This window comes from Centroberyx gerrardi, chromosome 7, assembly GCF_048128805.1.
Source record: "Centroberyx gerrardi isolate f3 chromosome 7, fCenGer3.hap1.cur.20231027, whole genome shotgun sequence".
NCBI classification, from domain to species: domain Eukaryota; kingdom Metazoa; phylum Chordata; class Actinopteri; order Beryciformes; family Berycidae; genus Centroberyx; species Centroberyx gerrardi.
Genome location: NC_136003.1, coordinates 17,119,617 through 17,142,840, shown reverse-complemented (window position 1 = coordinate 17,142,840; position 23,224 = coordinate 17,119,617). Strand labels below are relative to the sequence as shown.

The following is a 23,224-nucleotide window of genomic DNA, read 5'->3' as shown; positions in this document are numbered from 1 at the left end:
GGTGTCTTGTTGTTGTTGTGGACCCATGACAGATTCTGTGCTGTTGTTTGGTGTGGTGGCAGTATCAACCCGGGGCACACCTACAGGCTGAACAAGCTAGTTAAGGTTAACTCTGTCACTGGAATAAAGTGTAAATCACTGGAGGCAGAGGTGGAAATAAGAATGGTTGAAAACTCCATGATAAGCTGCCTAAAATGAAATGCACCTTCAGCGATTGGTTCATACCACAATGTTGCAACTTGCTAGGTGAACAAGGACAGTCAAAATGTGGATTTGCACTATATCATCAATATCGGAATATGTGGGTACAGATATGTGTGATACCTTTCTTGTATGTTGTTTACTGTGTCTCGAGTGTTTTACTTAAAGTAAGTAAATGTGTGTGTTTGGTAGTATGTACAGTATGTATCTATCTATCTATCTGCACAGTGTGTTATGAGTTGCCAGGCACAGACTCACTGCAGTCTTGAAACTGGTTGGACTTTGATTTCACTGATTAGCACACCTCCAACCAGAGGATCATGTAATCAGTGAAATCAGCTGCTGTAGTCTAGAAAACCTGCAGACTCTGCCCTCAGTGGCACATGGCTGTCTATCCCCTGGTTTACAGTATACTGCTATAATAAAGCTCTGACTGATTCGTTTCAAATGATTTTGAATGCCAATTGCCAATGAGAGCAATACGTCTAGAACAAGTGTATTCATTAAAAAAAAGGTTTAGCCTACTGTATGAAATCATTTTTTCTGCCCAGCCAGTAATGTGACACGTTGGGTGTTGTTCCTGGTTTTATCAACTACCGGACTGTACTCCATGGTGGGTGCAGGGGTGTGGGCCACTCGCATTTCCTCAGAAACGAAACACACGGAGTGATTTGGTACAAACGCGAACAGCTTCCTCAAAGACAGAAGCGTCAATGTGCAGCAGCAGCAGCAGCAGCAGGAACAGCAGCAGCAGGGGGCTGTTGACATCTAATCTCAGTTTTTGTACAAACAGAAGCATCTGGAAGGATTCGACTTAAGGATTTGATAAAAAAAAAAAACAGCAACAACAAAAAACTAGGCTACACCAAAAAAAAAGGAAAAACGGATTTTCCTGCATGCAGTTCAAGGTAACATCAAGTGGGTTTACTTATTCTTGACTTTTGATGCTAAAATCATGCTTAAACAAATAAATCCAGATCCAATGTGAAATGTCGTGGACTTTAACTTATTTTCATGATCGAATCTGGATTTTGTAATCTTACTGTTATCATCTAGGGAAACGAACTGCATAAAAGCTTTAGGCCATATTGTTCTCTGTCTGATTGCCCTGCCAGTGTATCAGTCAGCAGCCTATAGCATATAGTACATGGACTGAAAATAACGTTATGGGGAATTTGAGTGATTTCAAGAGAACCATCGACCGTTATTTTACAGTGTAATTGGGATTCTGCGGGCCATCCTTGATCCCGCCTCCCGGGGCTCTGCCAGGCGGTGCATTCCAGAAGCATTGCTCAAGTGCACGCCAACGCACAAGCAGGGACACAGAAAACTTGAGATTTTATGGAAATTCAAGTTGCTAGGTGGATGCATTTCTATTTTGATGGTGGATCCTAATGACTGATGATCTAGCATGACATTTTCTTAGTACTACAGTAGCCTGGGCCGGATATGGCATCGAGCGAGTGCCCGGGGGCACCAGCCAATTTGTCTTGTTGGGGGGGAGGGCATCACAGCATTCAAACCACAATTATACCTTTAAAAGTTTCGTCATATTTTCTTTATATATTACTCTCTGGCGGGAATGCATACACGGCCAAAATTAACCTTTGATACAAAAAAGAATATAAAGAGAATCGTGATTGGTGTGTATCACATTTGAATTTGTCCAGTTCAATTTTGTGCGGTAAGAGAAAACCCGTTCACCGAAAGAGCTGCTGCGAAAAACTAGGCTGAAAACTACTTTCCCAAGTGTGTTTGCCGCAGTCAGGCTTTTCTTAACCTGCCTGTTACTAACTGTAAGGGTGAGAGATCTTTTTCACAACTTAAAAAAGTGAAGAACGAACTGGTCGAGTTGATGCTTGTGGAAAGGTTTTCTCTTTGAACTGGATGCGGTTTGTGATGCTTATAGCAACCATAATTTCTAATAGCCTACGCATTGCAATACATTCAGAGATGGACTTCCCGGTCGGCCTCTATCTACTCTATAAACAGAGTGAGAGGGTGTCATGGGGCCAGAACGCACTGGAACGGCAATCCGGGAGTGAATCTGACGACGGAACGCGCGTTCCGGTTCTGAAAAAATAAATACGGAGCAGTACCGGTTGTTACACAAGTTTTGGTGGCTTAAACAACTGGGCCACGTTAAACAAACTCACATCAAATGACAGGCACAGTTTAGTCAGAGCCACGGAGCTGACAGGTTGTGTTGTGAAATCACCAGCAAGGATGGTTGGTGTCCGGCTGATTGTGGTGGGCTGGTCTGGACAAAAGTCCAGGTCCATCCCATTGTCTCAATGTGCTCCTTTCACCTTCTGCAGTTCCCACTGTCACATCAACTCACCTGAAGTGATTGTTTGCTACAGTTACTGAGCTTGCTTATTTGGTGGTATGTGGGGCCTTGTCTGTGGTGCTGAAGTTGCATTAGATGTCTGTTATGATTTTTTTTTTTCTTTTTTGTTTTATGATTTTTTTAGTCATGCTCTGTAATGGTTTGGCATTTAGTCTTCATTCAGGCCTTTGAAAATTTATGTTGGAAACAATGATTTTTAACATGATGTCTTTGATGTGAGTTGCATTCAAATTTGATACAGTATAGCTCTGTGTGTAAAGCCTAAAATGGCATTTGTAGTCAATCTATGGTGTAAAGTAATTTGTTGGTTAGTACATTGTCTTATATTTGTCTTCAGTATGTGTGTTGAGCCTATATAGTTTAAGTTAATGTAAATGTATGATCTTTATTGCCATAGTAAATTTAACTTTTTTGCGTGTACAGTGGAAGGAGGGGGGCACTTGAAGTGAGGTCACCCTAGGGCACCACACTGTGTTAATCCGGGCCTGACAGTAGCTAGCCAACCGTGGCAGGTAGAGCAAAATTTTGTTGCCATAAAAGGGATAAAAAAAAAAAAATTCGATCTCATTCTAGTTCGAAAGTTTGCCACAGCCTGAAGTTTGATGAAGCAGGCCTGCATGTGGACCGTTTTCATGTATTCATCTATATGCAGGATGAAAATAGGCTGAATCTAACAGTGTTTTTTATTTTTTATTTATTTATTTTTTTTCCCCAGAGGTAATTTGATCCATTCCATCAAATGGCCAAGTTGATGGTGTAACATCCAAGGAGGCTTTATGTAGCCTAACACAGAGAAAGAAACGAGCATCATGGGTAAGTGCATTGACAAAAGTCACTTTTTTTCTGAAGTGTTTTTGAACAACGGCTTTAGACCTTCATATTATGCAGAAAACATCCTGAAATGTTGGCAATAAATATAAAAATACATCAGACTATTTGTTGAGATGTGTGACATGTTATCCCCTGCAACCTGCACTGATCAGTGGCTAATAATAGGAACCAGCTTTTTTGTGTTTTAATTCATTTATTAAACACTATCAATAATATTATTAATTAACACTATTTACCCCTAACACTTGTACAACTTATGCCCACCTAGGGGTAAATTGAGCTAAAATATCAACTTCTGTTTGTCTGATCATAATTTTTCAAATTGCAGCATTCACAGGAAAGATGATGTTTTTAATAGTCTAGAGGTGCAAGATCCAAGTGGATCACTTTGATAGAGATTAGTGCATTTCCTTCTCCATGGAAACTCAGAATGTCAAAGTGGGTCAACTGACCTTATTTTCCCCTATATCAAATATGCTGTTTTTAAGTGAAAACCCACCCTAAACCAGAATTCCCATGTCATTCCCATAAGTAACATTAAAGTCACACTGCCTTTTATAGCTCATTCTATCATACCATACATCTAGCCTATTTGACAATTTATGCAAAAAAATGACTATACATTTATTTTCTTGTATTTTTATATCAAAATCTCATTACTTTTGTACATAAAAAAAATTCCAACCAATAACACCATCTCAGATTTTTGAACAATCCCTCCCGCCCCTCCGCCTTTCCCATTAAATAAAATTGCCCTAACTGATATCCCATTGGTTTACACTTTTGAATGATCCCTCCCTGTGTTATGTCCCGCCCCAATATCTTGTTTCAACAGGAAATGCATCACATTAAGGAAGCAAGATGCTTTCAAAATGCGGTTTCATTGTGACTTTAAGTCTAGATTTGTGTTTCCTACATGAGCAAATTTCTCCCAAATCCCCCCCCCACCCCACCCCACCCAAAAAAAGAGCGCCCCCAAGACTTATGTCTGTAATGTAATTGCATCATGTTTGATTCTACATGGTCTGCATTCCAATCTTAGTGAATGTAGCTTTAACTTAGATAAGTGACTGAAGTACAGTGAATTTCAAAAGTCCCATCATCAAATTATTTACAATCAAAGCTGCTGTTTTGTCTCTTTTCTCATTACACAGCTGACGAACTCAAGCAGCCACCTGAGAAATGGACTGAATCTCAAGTAAGCTCCTGGCTAAGAACTATTGGAGTGAAGGAGCAGTACATCAAAAAACTGTTTGAGGAAGAGGTAGATGGACGAATCCTCCTTGAACTGACTGAGGACTTTTTGAAGACAGAGACTGGTATGAAATCAGGGCCTGCTCATTTGATCATCAAAAAGAGAGATGATCTTATTAACTCCCAGCAAAAATCCCAGGAGAGGCCCACCGGTGACCAGAAAAGTGAGTTGGGACTAAAAAAGAAATCAGTTCAACAACTTCCTGTGACAACTGAAAGTCATCCACCACAGATTCCAGAGACAGATCAAGGAGTCTTAGAGGAGAAACAAACTGATCAAGAACAGTATGTCTGTGTTTTGACTTCAAAGGAAGACTGCAAACCACGACCATTTGATAAAGAAGGCATTGATTTCACATATGTTAAGCACAGGGTTCTGCAACCTGAATCTGGTGCCTTTGATCTGATATCTCCTTGCCACGAATATAAGTCTTTTGCTATAGCTGCTACGTTAGACCGCACAAGGTTACAAGCAAAATTTGCCAAAGAGGTTCTTAAATTTGGGACTGGCTGTATGAATATCAGATCAAATGGCACAATACACTTTGGTGTGATGGACAGCAAAGATGATGCAGGTTACACACATGGTGAGATAATTGGTATTCCTGTACAAGAGAAGGACATGTATGTAGATGCTTTAGACCACATTGAGAGGAGTTTCTCTCCCTCTGACAGGGAGCATGTACGTCAGTGTGTGCGGCCACCTAGGTTCATTGAAGTGATGGATCGAGAAAGTACAGAAAAAAGGTATGTGGTAGAGGTTGACATTGTGCCATCAATAAGTATTGTTAAGAGCAGAGTGTATTCAGTTCGTCTGCCAAACTTCAAAGAGTCAGCTAACAAAATAGAACATGAGAAAGAAACAATTCTTCGGCGGGTGGGTTCAAAAACAGAGCCAGTGAGTGAGAAGGACCAATGTGATTTCTACCAACGAGTCAAAGACAGGGATGCTCAAAGAGAAGAAGCAGAGAACTGTCAGTTCCTCAGTACACCAGACATCTGCCCAGACCTTGGACGGAAGCTCACAATGCTTATGACTAGTGGAAAGAAATTCATTGAAAAGGAGAAATGGTACATACTTGTCACAAACAAATTCAATCCTGATGACCTTTGCAACATTGACTGGCTACTTAACATGAAGATATTCTGTGTGTTCGACTTTGACCCAGACTCAAAGCTATCAGGACTTTGCAGTAGATACATGCAACATCATGCTGCAAACATGCACTTCATGCAGAGCTATAGGATATCCAGTGACATGAGCATCAAAGAATTCGAAAGCCACTTGCATCTGTTTGAGCAAACTAGCTGGATCTTTTGTAATGGCCGTACTGATTACAAAGGAAATGAAACCCCCTGTGATGAAATGGCTTGGATCAAGACAAAAATGACTCTCCTGAGGGAATCTGTGTCCTTGATCTGTAAACAAATCTTGCCAAAAGGCACATTCCTGGTACTTTTCCTTCTCACATCACCAGTCGAGAAACCACTCTTGCACACCTTTTATGAGTTTTTCACCGATATGGAAGGCCATGAAGACATCGTTTGCATCTCTGAATCTGAGGAAAACTTTCAAAAGTGGCAAAGCTTTGCTGAGGGCTCATGTGGAATAGAAACGGTGAACCGTTCCAGTGTTGTTGGGATGAAAATGAGCCATGTTAATGCAACATTGCTGCCAGTCCAACAAGTAACCTCACCTGCTACCAAACACTTACCCATCTTTGTAAAAGGGCAATGTCTTCTTGAAACACATGTAGAAGAAAGGATGTCTTCTTTGGAAATTCTGACCACCGATCATTGTGATGAAACGAGCAAAGACTACATCAATGCAGAGAAAGCTAACATTGAATGTCAGTTCTACCATGGAGGGAGAGTGACCTGGTTGAATTTCTGGCTTGCTGAGCATAGCTATGTTGGAGAGGTAATTGAAAGGGATGCTTATCATGACGCTTCGAAACTTCTCAGTGATGCTTTGAAATGGAATGTCGATCAGAGTCCTGTGAGGAGTATCAACATCTACCATCATCCAGGAAGTGGTGGAAGCACTGTGGCAAGACAAGTGCTGTGGAACAACAGGAAAGACCTAAGATGTGCTGTTGTGAAGCCCTCATACTCAGCTGCTAATGTCACGCAACACGCAGCTGAGCTCAGAGAATATGAAGAAAAAGATCCGCAGAAGTGTCTTCCTGTGCTGCTCCTCATTGAAGACTCGGACAAAGAATACCTTGATGATCTACGGAATGAGCTAGAGGTTGCCATTCACACCAAGCAAATCCAGTACGGAAACCCATGTTTCATTTTGCTGAGCTGCAGACGATCCAATAATCCAGAGAAGAGATGCAAGGAGTCTCCATTACAGAATGTATCTGTCACTCACAAACTATCTGATCAGGAGAAGAGAAAGTTTGCCCGAAGGCGACAGACACTTGAGGAATGCTATCAGCCTCAGTTCATCTTGACATTTGTTTTGATGAGCGAAGAATTCAACCATCAAATGCTTGTGCATTATGTTGGACAATTTGTGAAACATTTGCTCCAAGACATTGATCGTGAATCTGTTGTCACTCGCCTCATTCACTATGTAGCATTGCTGAATACATACGTTCAGAACTCTTTTATCTCTCAATCCCATTGTGAAGCTCTGCTTGCACTAACCTTCCACATGGAAAGGTTTCGCCGACATGGGTTTGAGAAATCTCTGAGTGAGCAGGCTGAACTGGTCTTCTTACACCTTAGAGATGACAAGACTCACATTGAATCAATCAGAATCATCCATCCACTCGTTGCAAAGGAAATTCTCCAACAACTTCTGGAGGACCAAAAGAGCCAAAGTAGCTTGGCAATGAATCTACTCTGCGAGAATGTGCTTTTTGAGCACAGATTTGGAAAGGAGGATTACCTGGCGTTTTTGAGAGCACTATTCTTAAGACGTTCCAGGATAAGCAAAGGGGATGAATCTGATAGTTTTTTCTCCCCTCTGATTGAGCATGTGTGTGAAAATGAAAACCCAGAAGAAGCAATCACGTTACTCAAGGAAGCATACGAACGTTTCCATAAAGATGCATTCTTTGCACAACAACTTGCTCGCCTTCACTATACCTATGAAAAGTTCGAAGAGGCAAAACACTGGGCAGAGATGGCAGCCAAACAGATGCCCAACAACTCATACATTCTAGACACAAAAGGCCAGGTGTACAGAAAATGGTTCCAAGCCAAGTGCAAAGCCATTGAGAATGTAACGAAGACCGCCCAAAATACAGCAGATGCTGTAGACACTGCATTGAAAGCCATGGAGTGTTTTAAAGAATGCGAGAAAGCAGCTGTCACAGACAATGAAACCATGAACAGTTCAGGATTTTTTGCTGAAGTTGAGGTTGGGTGCAGCCTGCTCAAACTGATTTTTTCATTGCAAGTGTTTTCAAACAGAACCAGTGGCCATTCAGAAGGTATGAAGTACCTGCTAACAGATTACATTCCTGAGGAAGTTAAAGAACCCTGGGAGTCCTTTCATGGCCGTTTGAAAAAACTCCAGAAGACACTGCATGAAGCCTTAGAATGGATCTCAGAGGACCTCAGTTACTTCCAGACAGACTTTGGTGCACATGAAGAGACCACTGAAGGTCCTGATACAAAGACAAGCCATCCACTGTCATGGTTGGCAAAAAAATCATCTGAGTATGGGAAGTACTTCAGTGAAGCTTATCCTTGCGCACCTCTGAAGTACTGTCTGTCAAACCCAGCCAATTTAACTCCTTTCATGAAACGCATGATTATCTATCACCTTGGTGGGGGAAATATAACCTCCATCCTCTCCAAACTGACTGACCAGAAAGAAAAGGATCCAGTAGGGCTTTTTGAGGCCATCCTATCACTCTACCCCAGCAACCCATTCAAGGCCAACTTAAATCAAATGGATCTTGTTAGTTACATAGTGGCCCATATTGCTTTGAATTGCCTATCTCCTCAATCTGCAAAGGTAGCTGCTCTGAAAGATCTACAGGCACTTAGTCACCAATTTCCAACAGAGAAAAAGAGATGCACTCCTAGTGCCCTGTTCTTGCTTACCTTGCTATTTTGGCCAGAGGATCATGACAGAGATCATGAAAAAGAAACCAAATATGAAATTGTACAGTTGGCTGTTGAACACCTGAAAAGAGACTACTGGACCAAGATGAAGGACATTCCTCAGCGAAAGAAAAGGATTTTCACCCATTTCTTTCTGAGTAATGGGAGTGGCTTGAACAAAATTGTCCACAAGAGCAAGATTGAAACAATCACAAAGGTGCTCTCCGTCTCTGAGAAACGAATGAAATGGTACAGGGGAGAAGCATGGAAAATGCCAGAGATTGCCAAGATGTTGAAACGTGTCTCTGGTTGGACTGAAGATGGAACAGTGTACCTTGAGGGTCCTCAGAAAAAGAAGTTCAGTATCCCCGCTCTTTATGCACCTTCAGTGCCTCATGGTAATGAAAACATCACATTCTACTTGGGATTTACATTCAGAGGACCTGTTGCATACAACATCACTTTGAAAAGCTAGTTTTGCCCTTCAACAATGGTCTTGATGTATATGGCTGTCATGTCAACATGCTGGATCATGAACCTAATATCTTCATCTCATTACCTATGCCGAGAACAATTTCTCAAAAGGTTGCTTCATTTAAAAACTCGTTAGTTTCTAATTTAAATTTTTCAAGAAGCAAATAAAAGGGGTAGCTAAAAATGCATAACCGCCTGATATGGTATTAATAATGTATTGTTTTGCAAGTACAGTAGGCCTATATAAGATTGCATTTATATAGCTTATGATATTATTTAGTTGCTCTTTGGGACTTATTTATCTTCATTATCTTCTGATTTTAATGATTTATGTGTAGGCATATATCTTTTTGTCTTGCACAGATGTGTTATGTTTGTATATGTATGCGTATTCATATGTGTATGTGTGTGTGTATATATGTATTTTTTTCCTAATAGTCCGTGTAGTAGATTGGATTTATTCTACTGACCGATGTGTATTCAGGTATCACAATTTATGTATGTGGTAACCCATTGAGTCTTATCTTGCACCGTATATATATATATATATATACATATACATACATATATATATATATATATATATATATATATATATATATATATATATATATATATATATATATATATATATATATATATATATATATACACACATATATATATATATATATATATATATATATATATATATATATATATATATATATATATATATATATATATATATGTGTGTGTGTATGTATATATATATATATATATATATATATATATATATATATTTATATATATATATATATATTTATCTTTTCTGTGTATTATACACTTTTTTGTAAGTGGCTTCGATTTAGGGCACTGCCCCCGGCAGGTGTGGCTTGTTACAATGATTTGTACAGTATATATAGAAAGTGTTGTGACTTATTGTCTTGATGCTCTGAAACGCGTTAGCAGTCATGGCCAAAAACTACATTGGTAAAATGAGGTGACGTCTTTTTTGTTATATTCTTTTCTATTATTATATTGGTGTGCTGCTTTCTTTCAACTCAAACTCTTATCATTGAAGTCCAGCCAGCACCCAGCTACAAAGTAGCCTTTTGGGACAGGGATTCTGATGAAACTATGAACTATTTTTTTCAACTGCAATGTAATAATGGAGTTTCATTTGTAGAGAAATACTGTAAGATGTGTGCCTTCATTATAATTGCTCTTAAAAATACACAGTATGAAGTGTCAATGAAATCACTCATCCACTTGTACAGATATACTGTGAGGATTTTCCTGACATGAAAAAGATTACGAGCGTAAGACCAACATACAATGTAACATGTTGATATGCAATAGTGAGTAATATGTTAAAGTGCAGAATTTACTTTGCATATAGAACAACATCCTTGACACACAAACCTGTCTTTATGATGAAATTGCTAAGTTATGTAGATATTAAGCTACTGTGTGTAGTTGTTTTTTTCATACTGAAATTGTTGTCTGATATTAACATGAAGATTTGACTCAGTAAAACGTAATGCTCTGAATTGTATGTAAAAGCAGACTGCTAACCAGAATAAAATATTCTTCAATTTCAGTTTCATTCTCTCATAATGCTTTGAACTAATTATATGCCCTTTTCATGTTCTATTGAAAGTAAGTCTATCAACAGAAATTCATTCATAGTGATAGAACAGGCAGATATTTTGTAAGTTTCACCTAACCCTTAATTGGAAAGGATTGGATTAGACCCAGAAGGTCACTATCTCATCAAGTTTTTGTATTATTGACCATTTCCATAATAATAATGATTATTGATATTATAATAAACTTTGTTTGTTAGCACTTTTCAAAACAAAGTTACAAAGTGCATGCTTTACATAGAATAAAAAAAAGGAAAAGCAAAAAAGGAAATACAGCAAATGAAAACATACCAGAAAAAAGAAAAAATCAACAAAAATAAAATGACCATATTGAACTACAAACAAATGAATAAAATAACAAAATCACAATGTTAGCAGTTAAAAGAAAAATGTTTTTCAATTGTGTCTTAAAAGAAGATAGTTAGCTGTTTGTATTCAGGTAAGTTCTAAAGTTTAGGGGCCCTGATTGCTCAATCACCTTTTGATTTTAGGCTTGGGAACAGTCAAGAAAGCTTTGTCTGTAGATCTAAGATTACACGTTTGTACATCAGTGCGACACGCTCATATTCAGTTATTCCTTCATATGTTTTTAACTGGTATGAACACCAGACAAGTCCACCATGCTTAGCTAAAGTTACAGGGACTGGAATCAGATTTCTTTTGAGATAATATTAGGACATGCAGTAACCTCTTTTAAGAGATGAATGCGTATTATATCTAGAGAACATGATGAGGGTTTCATATGAGATACAATGTCTACAAGTGGTTCCACTGATATTTGCTTGCTATGGTGGCTTTCAATTTACCAATAGGCCTACACAGGATTTGATGTTGCAATGCACTGTGCCATAATCCAAGGTGAGCATTCAGGAAGAAGCCCGACTCAGATGACTATAGAGGACATCGAGCTCTGCTGTCATAAATCTACAGGACCGTCAGGCGAGCAGCCTCATTCACCAGCCACCTAATCTAAATGTTACAGGGTTGAGTGTGTGAGTGCAGAGTCACTGGGGTTAAGTGGACACCTCCCATCACAGATGTTTTGTTTTGTTGTATTAGGCCCATGACACCTCTAGAGAATTTGATACAATCTTACTAGGAGAACAACAAGACACATTAACAACAATACCAAGACCATCGGAAACAAATAAATCCTTAGTTTCTAAATTGTTCAAAGCAAGGCTTGATTACAAGATCAAGTATAGTCACGTTTATGAGTTGGTCCTGTTACTGATAATTTAAGATTAATAGATTCAATTAGATGTAAACATTTTTGACCCAAAGTAATATTTCTACAACATACATTAAAGTCTCCAAGAATGAGAACTTTTGTTGTGGGCTACCTAGTCAATAAAAAATCTGAAAATTCAGGGATTAAGTTGTTCTAATATTTTAGAGGTTGATACACCAACACATAAAATAGACTGTTTCTTTTTAAATGTCAACATTTTGGTCTTTGGTCTGGAAAAGATGAGTACTCTCCAAATTATTCTGGGTTTGGTAAAGTAAGAGAAATTAGATAGCAGCTTAATTTAGGGGCTAAACTTCATTACAGTTTAACTATGTTTCAGTCAACATAAAGAAATTGTGACTGTTAGAAGAGATAAAATCATTACGGATAACGGTTTTGTTGAATAGGCTAATCTAACATTGAGGAGACCAAATCTTGATCTAAATGACTAGGATTACCATTTCGCACTCCAGACTTCCCTTGGAGCCAATGGGACTATACTAGGCTATGTGTAATGTTTTTTCTATATGAATTATAACCCATCAATAAAAAACATAATATCAAGTCAAGTTTATTTGTAGGCTATACCCTAATCAATAATCACGTTAGAGTCTCTAAGGACACAATACCCATTATGAAAACAATAGGCTAAATGAAAATAGATAGTAGGCTATTAGTCAGATAGTAGAAGATAGTTTCTTGAAATAGTAGGCTATACTATGCTGTTCAGGTGCAGTGAAAGACAGAAATCATGTTAAAGATCGTGACATGATCGGTTACTTATAGCCTACTATTTAATGTAGCGTAGAAACTCACATCATCTTGTTATCTAATAATATTTTACAAATCCTTGATACATTCAGTACAACTAAACACAGCAATATGCATTTCCAAAAAGGTTATTGATGAGATTCCTCATAAAAAAAAAAAATAAAGAGTCCGGATATTACCTCAACGTGTATGTTTGAGCGCTTTTGTCCTACTACGCTTGCCTTAGTGTGCGAACGACAACCTAGTGAAACTTGCTGACAGTTTCACTATGCCTGTTATTTCATTGTAATTTGTACTTTCACGGCAATTGTGCTTGTGCGCCGACTTTTAACAACTTGCTTTCTGCCACTGCTAGCATGTGATGTGCCTTGTGAGAACAGCTGTATTATGGCTCCCAACCTGAGCTGTTTGATAGCTAGCTAGCTAACAAATATCCAACTGCCACTGAACTGAGTGCAGTTCCTTGTTTATAAACGCAGTCGATCCACATCAAGGAGGACTTTTACCACAAGATGAACATAACAGTGAGCCTAAACAATCTCCATTAGTTATATGTTCATGATGTGATGCCTCCCTGTAAAATTAAATGTTTCCTTATTAACAGCTTCAGCCAATATTTGTTTCAAACTGCTACTGACTGTTTACACCGTAACGGGTCGTGCATTGCGGAAACACAACTCACCCTAAAAGCCCTTTGACCTGGCGGAGCATCTTTGATGAGGGCATGGGTCTGCTGTCTGCTGCAGCCACCCCCGCTGTGCTCCTCCTGGCCTTTACTTTGCTAACATGCTTGTACATCAGCCATTTCTCTGACCACGAGATCAGACTGATTAAGTCAGTCTATGCAAAGCAAAATAAAATCTTAGCATTTGCAAGACATGTCAATCGTCCAGCAAAGCTACATAACAATTCAGTGGAGGGATGGGGACACCCCCAACCACACACACAGGAGGCCTCCACTGATGTTCCCAGAAATGATAAATGTGCCATGGCCCTAGAGAGTCGATTTGACTGTGCCAGGGACAGAGCTCTTAGCCAGAGAGAGTGTGAGGAGAGAGGGTGCTGTTATGCCCCTCTGCCTAATTCCGGAGGACCTCCTTGGTGCTTCTACCCCCGGTCGTACAGTGGCTACAAAATGGGTCCGCTCACGCCCACGCCACGAGGCCAGGCTGCCACCCTGACACGGCCCGACCCCTCCTATCTCCCCAGAGATATCTCCACTCTCTGCCTAGAGGTCATGGAGGAGACCGCAGGCCGCTTGCACCTCACTGTGAGTACAGGTTAATACTCTGCTTTTCCTCTCCCTTATTCCACTAACATTCATAATACCAAACGATAAGAAGCAATGAAAGAAATGCACAGAGGATCACTTATGTTCCCTATGAGTTACTGAGTTTGGGAGATTGCACTCTAGCCTGAATGGGAGAGAATCTATAAAACAATTAAAGAATGTTAATAGGGTCTAGATCAAGTACACAACTTAGACCTGCTACTTTTCTTCTATGCACATTTAGTTAGGATGTGCATATCTGACCCTGTTAAAATTGAAGCAACATTTTATTTCCCTCTAGTTGAAGGACCCGTCGTCTCAGCGATATGAAGTTCAGCTGCCCACTGGTAAGCCCCGGAGCAATGCTGATACCCAAGATCCCTTCTACACCGCCGAATTCCACCCAGACCCATTTGGCTTCATAGTACGACGCAAATCCAACGGAAGGGTCATGTGAGTAGATCTTCATATCCTCAGCTCTCTATCTATTTAGGATGCAGTATACACATTAATAGCACTCATAAATAGTTACTGTTGCACAGCCTAACCTATGTCTGTCTTTATCACCAGCCTACTTACTCTGACGGAGTCAGCAGTTGTCATTGTATCAGACTACTTTTGTGTAAAATGACCAGTGATGTAGTCATTTTCTTCTTCGTGATCATGATCATGACCATGGCATACCACTTGTTTGTCTCTTCTGTCCTTGTCCAGTATGAACACCACGGTCGCTCCGCTGCTGTTTGCTGACCAGTACCTGCAGCTGTCCACCACCCTGGCCTCCTCTCTGGTGTCTGGGCTTGGGGAGCATTACACCTCCCTCCGCCTGGACCTTAACTGGACCTCCCTCACTCTCTGGAACAAAGACATGGCACCTCATGTGAGTCTGTGGACTGTGGCATATATTTTACTGATACCTGACCTGAAACTATGGAGATGGAGAGAATATTTTGAATAGAACAAACATTTCAAGATGAAACTCTCTCTCCAAAACTGTCTTATATTCAGTCTATAAAATACTTTTGTTGTCCCCCATTGTGTACTAAAAGCCAAGTCAAGACTATTTTTCTCCACAGGGTAATGCTAACCTCTATGGCTCCCACCCATTCTACATTGTGCAGGAGGAGGATGGCCTGGCACATGGAGTTTTCCTACTCAACAGCAATGCCATGGGTACAGTGATATCTGTGTATCTAAGACACTCATAGCATCACACTTCCATTTTTGGACGTGTACTTTTCCATAGCTCATATATTAGTATCGAAAAACTATCCCTCTAGCTTATGAGGGCACATATTATTGCTAATTGTCTTTACAAACTGCTCTGTAGAGGTGATTTTGCAGCCGACCCCTGCTCTCACCTGGGTGGCCATCGGTGGAATCCTGGACCTGTACATCTTCTTGGGTCCTGACCCCCAGAGTGTAGTCCGGCAGTACCTCCAGGTTATTGGTATGTCACTCTCAAAACCAAAACAACAGCAGTAGGCATGCATGCATACAGACAGGGTAAATGTGGACCTCTAAATGTAAGAATTTTTAAAAGCATGTCAGTGTGAGTATATTTGAATTGGCCATAGGGCTTGCTGGAAAAGAGGGAATTTGTTGATGCATGTGTGCTTCTTCATCCATCCCCAGGCTATCCTATGCTGCCTCCCTATTGGTCACTGGGCTTCCATCTGTGTCGTTGGGGCTACACGACCACTAATGCGACCCGGCAGGCGGCACAACGCATGCACAATGCCAACTTCCCTCTGGTAAATGAACATGGAGGTTAACTAAGTTGTGCTCAAACAGCCAGAGTCGAGGTGCTGCCTATAAAAATGTCAGTAAAGAGAACAAAAAAGTAAGACGCAACACTCGCTAAATATAGACTCTAGTTATTGCATTAAAAACATGGTATGTTCACAGGTATGTTCAGGTATGTTCATCTGTTGAAGGCCATCGTTGCCAAAACGTAATGCTTTCAATGCAATACAATGAACATGGAGGAAAATATTTACATTAGGAGTGGGATTCACAAAGCTCGATAGAATAGAGGTAACAATTCAAGGTCACAGACCACTTTTCTCTATAATTGTATTCATTCTATAAACATTGTGCCAAGGTCAGTATTCCCACTGTGAGCGGTTTTGTGAATGCATACCCATCCTTATCAGATAATGACATCACTCTTGGTTAATACTAGCATTGGACAATCCTTACATCCAATTAGAATTTAACTCCTCATTATCTTGCTCATTAATTGGCCACTTTGTAGCTGAGATGGTTTTGTTTCTTTCATCAGGATGTGCAGTGGAATGACCTGGACTATGCAGATAAGTGCAGGGTATTCACCTTTGACCCCTGGCGATTCGGGGACCTCCCAGAGATGGTGGAGGAGTTCCATCAGAGAGGCATGAAGTACATCCTTATCCTGGTGAGACATCTTCAAAAACGTCACTAACTTCAAAACAACTCACCAGCTCTCTAAAACACAATGACCCTGATTTATCAGTCAAACAGTTTTTGCATTATGACTGAGAAAAAACTCAACACTTGATTGCCTAAATTGGTGAGAGTACTGGATAAGTCAGGTAAGGAATCATTAACAGTTTATCTCCAGCAGATGGCAGCAAAAACTGTGAGTCTCAACTTGTTTTTAGCACTGAGGCATTCTCTCTTGATCTCTGCCTCAGGACCCTGGGATCAGCAGCACCAGTCCCCCTGGAACTTACCCTCCCTTTGACGATGGGCTGAGAAGAGAGGTCTTCATTAAAAATGCTACAGGACAGACCCTGATAGGGAAGGTCAGACTTCTCTCTTCTGGGGATCTATGCCATTCTGTCCCACTGTGGGGTGTGTGTGCATCTGTTAATCTGTGCACGTGTGTTTATGCATGCCGTTATGTACATGTGGTATTATATCCCCAATACTGTTCCTCCAGGTGTGGCCTGGCCCAACAGCCTTCCCAGACTTCACCAACCCAGAGACCAGAAACTGGTGGGAAGACTGCATCAGAGAGTTCCATTCTAAAGTCCCTGTGGACGGTCTGTGGATTGTGAGTTAACACACACTCACACACACACACACACACACACACACGCACATCTAGAGGACAGGTTTTTAACTTTCACTCCAAAACATGTAGTGAAGGACTTATTGGTGATATGTTTAATTTGCAACTTAGCAACATAAAAAGAGTGACTCCATTGATCCTCCCAGGATATGAATGAACCTGCCAGTTTTGTCCAGGGCTCAGTGGACGGCTGTCCTGACAGCGATCTGGAGAACCCCCCATATACGCCAAGTAAGTGTGCTGGATCTGTGCTGCACTGCACTGAAGTGCACAGATTTAACGGAATGTAAACTTTATCCGCTTTATATTTTAATATAAAGTACTCACATATCCGCTACTGTAGCTCTACAAGACTCCCTGTGAATGACTATTGATATTTAGTTGATCTATTCATTAGCAGTTGCCAGATATGTTACATGCATTTGGAGCCTGTGTGTCTCTCTCCCGTCATACAGGAGTGGTTGGAGGTCAGCTGAACTCGGGAACTCTTTGTATGTCCGCCCAGCAGAGGCTGTCCACTCACTACAACCTGCACAATGTCTATGGGCTGACGGAGGCTAGTGCCACCCACAGGTTAGACCATGCAGGGATCAGAGGCAGCACACTGAGCTATTGATTGTTAAGAAGTTGCACAGTTAATTTTGCAGCCCATATTTGCACATAGTTGAGTTGTTTCACTATGATTAGTAAAGTGAAATTAAACAATAAGCCATGACAACAGGCCAGTGATATTAGAAAATAAGAGGGCATTGTTAGGCAGAGGTTTTATAAAATGGTCATAACACACCAATGCAATAAAAGATAGAATAAAGAATAAACATTTTTTAATTAATAATAACTGATATTTAAATGTTATTTTCCCATCTAGCAATATAGAACAGTAGCTAAACAACATGGCTGCTGAGCAACACATAAGTACTGGTACGAGTGGTGATTTAGCACATGAATATTTAAATGAACTATCATGCAGTTGCAGGTGTACGTTTATCTGGTGTACAATGGAATGTGACTTAGCCAATCAGAAATGAGGACTGGAACAATCCGCTTTATGACAATATACAGTATATGGACCAGGTTGTTCTTTGGGACTTGTTGATCTGTCCATTTATCTTGGGGTTGGTTGCTGTCCTCAGCGCTCTCGTGAGGGTACGGGGGAAACGACCCTTTGTGCTGTCCCGCTCCTCCTTCCCCGGCATGGGACGCTTCTCTGGAGTGTGGACAGGAGATGTCAGGAGCGACTGGGAGCAGCTGCGATACTCCATCCCTGGTGAGGAGGGTTAGATTTTTAAAGATCTTTGTGTGTGTGTGTCATGATCTGAGATGGAATAATACTTTCTTGTTAGCATTATGATAAAACTTTTTCACAGATATTTTTACAAGAATGCATGTAGTTATTCAGTGATTATTCAGTTTTGAGGTTCTCTCTCCTGACAGACACTTGATGTATAGAGCAAGGGATTTTGTTCTTGGTGTCGGAGAGTAATGATCGTCTCTTTTTGAAAATGTGCTCTGAGATAACATTTGAAACGGTTTCAGCTCTAGTTTGTCGTGGACCTGTACGTGGTAGAATAAAAGCTTCAACCAAACCAGCAGAAAGAGTATTTTATCTTTTTTGAAGTGGCTACACACTGCCTGATAGATTTAGAATGACCTTTTGCACCCCCCTCTACATCCCTTCCCCCCAGCGGTGCTGCAGTTCAGCCTGTTCGGGGTGCCGCTGGTGGGGGCGGACATCTGTGGCTTTGGGGGCGACACCACCGAGGAGCTGTGTGTGCGCTGGATGCAGCTCGGGGCCTTCTACCCGTTCATGAGGAACCACAACGACAAACTCAATGCTGTGAGAGAGAGAGAGGCTGCCTGTGTGTGTGTGTGTGTGTCTGTGAGTGTACAGTATGTGTGTGTTGCGTATGTGCATGTGTGTATCTGTGTGCTTAATCGTGTTTCATTGAGTTTAATCAAGTACAAGTTAGTGCAAACTTCTGCTGTAAGTGCAACGTTGTCAGAACAGCTCCAGTGTTTTTGTGAAGAAGTATGGTGCCTGCACTGCCAATGTCTTTCCACTGTGTCTAGAGCAGTCCATCTGTTCCATGTATTATGAATAGAGGTAACTCTAGCTCTTTTCATTGTGTGTTTGTATGTGTCTCTGTGCCACAGCCTCAGGAACCCTATGTATTTGGGCAGCGGGCCCAGGCAGCCATGCGGAGCGCATTGAATCTCCGTTACTCCCTTCTTCCGTTCCTCTACACACTCTTCTACCACGCACACACCTCCGCTGACACTGTGGCCAGACCTCTCTTCATGGAGTATGTCTCCTCTCCTCTCCTCTCCTCTCCTCTCCTCTCCTCTCACAAGTCCTTTCTTTCCTATAATCCATCTACTACATAACCAAACAATTTAGAGCACATTTGCATCACTGTTCACTCTTCACTGTCAATAAGCTTTTATTTCCATGTGTATCATCTCACTCAGGTTTCCCACTGACCCTAACTGTCAGGCCATAGACAGACAGTTCCTGTGGGGGAATTCACTTCTCATTAGTCCTGTCTTAGAGCAAGGGGCAGTGGAGCTGGCCGCCTACCTCCCCCCGGGCACTTGGTACAGTCTCGACAATGTAAGTAGCTTCTACCAGTATTTATGTTAGTATGTAGAATGTAGGCTTGTGCTGATATTCAGTCACATCAAATATTGCAATATTTTCCGCAATATCTCCCAACCGTTCCCCACCCCTCCCCCGGCTGCGGCACCATGTGTTGCTTGGATCACAATTGTGCAGGATTTTAAACTTACTTACTTACTTTTACTTACATACTACTATATTTACTTACATTTTACTAGTCGGTTCCTTTTCCACAATCAGCCCGTTTTCATGGAAATAGCAGGTATGAGCAAATTATACCAAATGGCTATTGTTTACTTCAATGCTTGAATAGTAAGATAATTTCTTACTAGGCTATTAATAATTCTTATTATTAATAGCCTAGAAATTTGATGTAATTTAGAATAAATAAAATAAAAAACCAAAGAAAATCCCTGAAACAAAACAAAAAATCAAAAAATGGCCGACGATATTTTTGGGGGGGACAGTACCACAATGTTAAATTTTGGATATTGCCCAAGCCTAGTAGAATGCAATGACTTCTAAATTACTTACTGTGGTAATGCATGACTGAAGTGTTCACCTTCGTACCCTGTTTCATTAGTCATGTTGGTCCTTTTTGGGGTGTGTCTGTCTGTGTTCTGCCGTCCCCAGGGTCAGCCCTTCTACAGTAAGGGCCAGTACCTGCTCCTGCCAGCCCCTCTGGACACCATTAACGTCCATGTGAGGGAAGGACACATTATCCCTCAACAGGTGGGTGTCTGCTCTGGAGAGGTCCCAAGATGCAGCTGGGTTTGCTGGCCTTAGCACTCGCCGTATTGTCTTTGGTTCAATGGGAGATGAGGTGGGGCAGATAAATGCAATAAAATATAATTGCAAATATGAAAATAGGAGGATGGAAAAATTCTTACTTCTGATTAGTTGAATCACATTTGAAGGCAGTGTAAAATAAACAGCCAGCGCACACCTGAATTGAATATTACAATGGATAATTTTGGGTTTAACTGCTTACCAGTTATGCACTGTGTGGTTTTGGTTCTGTTCCTTGGCAGATGATTGAAGTTTAGGCCTAATTATTATTTATTGTTGGTTAGTTTTCAGTATTGCAGCAATTACAATGTGTCGCTTAGCAACCACTTTAACTACTGTTCAAGAACTATATTCCTTGGTGGAAGAATAACATTTAATTATTATTATATATCATTGATTAAAAAAGATGGATTCATTGAACATTTTGATTCTTATTAATACAGTTGTGTGTTACACCTTTATAAAAGCAGTACGCCTTATTGTTTAATGAAACAGCTATCATGTGACACTGCAGGTGTGATTGCTTGCAGGTGTGGTACCAGATGAAATTTAAGGTCATGTTGATCTATCAGAGACATGCAGCTGAAAAATTTACTGAAGCACATGTGAGTGAAGAGCATTTTGCATCATATCTGTTATGTTTTCTTCAATACCCTTTTGGTTGTGTAGGAGCCAGCCTTGACAACCACAGCCTCACGCGGAAACCCTTTCTACCTGACGGTGGCGCTGTCTGCGGGGGGCTGGGCCTGGGGAGACTTGTTCTGGGATGACGGGGACAGTCTTGACACCTTCGAGACGGGAAACTACTGCTACGTCATCTTCATCGCTGGACAGGTAGGGAACAGACGAGTGACCTTTGTGTGCCTTTGAAAAGCTGATGACATGGCGCTTTGCTAATTCAATCCAGCATTTTACCCCCGGCTGCAAAAGCTGCTTTACCAAATGATGCAAAAAAATACTCATCTACATGTTCTCTACTTCAGTCCCAGGTGGTGAGCGACCCTCTCAGGCTGAATGGGGCGCTGGACGGCCTGGTGCTGGGGGGGCTGCGGGTGTTCGGGGTGCCTTCCCCGCCCCGCTATGTATGGGCCAATGGGGAGAAAGTCAGGGATTTCACCTACCGCACTGACACCAAGGTGACTTCTGGCTGACTCAGCACTGCTTCCTTTGGTGTTCGTCCTCCTGAGACAGATAATGATGTTATTCTACAGATGAGCGTCTGTCTGCCTGTCTTTCCACCTGTATACCTAATTGTCCTGTCTGTCCTTCCCCCTCCCTTTGTAGTCATTCTGTTGTTTTTTGTGCCTTCCTCTTGTATATCAGGTCTTTCTGTCTGAAAATCCTACCAGTCTGACACTATGTCTATACGTCTGTCTCTCCCTACAGGCTTTGACAGTGACCAGTCTGGCTCTGCCCATGTCAGCGGTCTTCACAGTCCAATGGACTCTGTGATCCACGGGACTTCATTACCCAGGGGCCTTAGGGAGTCCTTGCATTCTGTACTGCCCCTGAAAAGACCTGCAGCATTAACATGGCACTATCCTGGACTGACACCAATTGATTTCCCCAGAACATCCAATAGTGCAGTGTGCACCTTACATTTGCTCTGCCTTTTGCTCCAAAGTGGCAAGAGTGGATATTAACATTTGGAAGCTTTGTACTATGTATTTAAAAATGTGATGACATCAAACCGGGAAGCCATCATCTTGATGTAGCTGGTTCCCTTTCTCAGCACTCTCTGCTGTTAACTGCTGCTCTGAATCAAGAAATTATCATGCCTTCTGAATTTTAATGAATGTGATAACTCATATATATATTTTTGCAAATCATGTTTTTTATGTCTTCGCTGTTCAAATGTGTTGTCAGTAAAAGTTATGAAAAAACATGTATTTGTCTACAGCAATGGTAACATGCTGAGCGCTCCTTATCAGATGGTTTTATTTAGTTACTGTTTAAGATTACTTACTGAGTATTTCTTGAGATCCTGTTGTAGATGTTTCATGTTGTCTTATTTATCTTGCTCTGAAAAGAGATCCATTTTACCAGCTTATGTCATTAGGTCCTGCTTTTCATCATCAGTGTAGTTTGACAAAATTATGGGGCAACAAGCGGTCATAGCCAAATATCTCTAATTTGTTAATAATCATTTAATCAAAATAACATTCAAATTTAGAATAGATTTTTTTTAAATTCCTGTATTTATTGATTGTAGGCAGTTTACTGCACGTTATTGTCGGTTTTGTTTTGGTAAGGGGAGAGATGATTGATTGCCTTCTAAATCCATAAAAAACAGTTTAATCCCACAGGTAAAGGGTGTTAACTGTGAAGCCCACAGCAGCTCTCTCCCTGCGCCCCGTGACGAGATGCTCTGACTCCAGCTCTGGTCCTGATGATGAACCAACTGCATTCAAGCTTTTGCTAGTGACCTCTAAAACGTCACGTTATGATGAAAAAGGTCAGCTTTTTATCGTAGGCTGTGTCGGATGATGACTTTGGTTCATTTGAGGTAGACGTTTTTAATTTTGATTTTTTTTTAAAAAGAGGATTCATGTTTTCTCTGTGTTTTCTATCTGAAGTCTAAAATTCCCGGTTCGTGTGTTGGAAAAAGCCTTCACCATTCCGGAAGCAGCGGGATTTTGGGGGTTTGGTCTAGAGTCTCTTCGTCAAGCTAGACAGGCATAGCCGGAC

General features: G+C 40.9%; 2 protein-coding genes across 2 annotated transcripts; both read left to right on the top strand.

The window, feature by feature from the left end:
• The first annotated feature begins 949 nt into the window (after positions 1-949).
• On the top strand, positions 950-10,757 carry samd9l (sterile alpha motif domain containing 9 like). The gene is made up of 4 exons (XM_078284662.1): positions 950-1,109; positions 3,267-3,364; positions 4,537-9,680; positions 10,027-10,757. The coding sequence occupies exons 2-3, from the start codon at positions 3,361-3,363 to the stop codon at positions 9,174-9,176; spliced, it is 4,644 nt and encodes a 1,547-aa protein (XP_078140788.1). The 5' UTR covers positions 950-1,109; positions 3,267-3,360; the 3' UTR covers positions 9,177-9,680; positions 10,027-10,757.
• A 2,982-nt stretch (positions 10,758-13,739) lies between these two features.
• gaa (alpha glucosidase) lies at positions 13,740-22,680 on the top strand. Its single transcript, XM_071921238.2, has 19 exons — positions 13,740-14,075; positions 14,377-14,528; positions 14,790-14,955; positions 15,152-15,248; positions 15,406-15,525; positions 15,711-15,829; positions 16,360-16,491; positions 16,751-16,861; positions 16,999-17,112; positions 17,277-17,361; positions 17,586-17,703; positions 18,264-18,397; positions 18,816-18,967; positions 19,285-19,433; positions 19,600-19,741; positions 20,381-20,479; positions 21,206-21,370; positions 21,520-21,672; positions 21,923-22,680. The coding sequence occupies exons 1-19, from the start codon at positions 13,794-13,796 to the stop codon at positions 21,986-21,988; spliced, it is 2,556 nt and encodes an 851-aa protein (XP_071777339.2). The 5' UTR covers positions 13,740-13,793; the 3' UTR covers positions 21,989-22,680.
• The last annotated feature ends 544 nt before the right edge of the window (positions 22,681-23,224 follow it).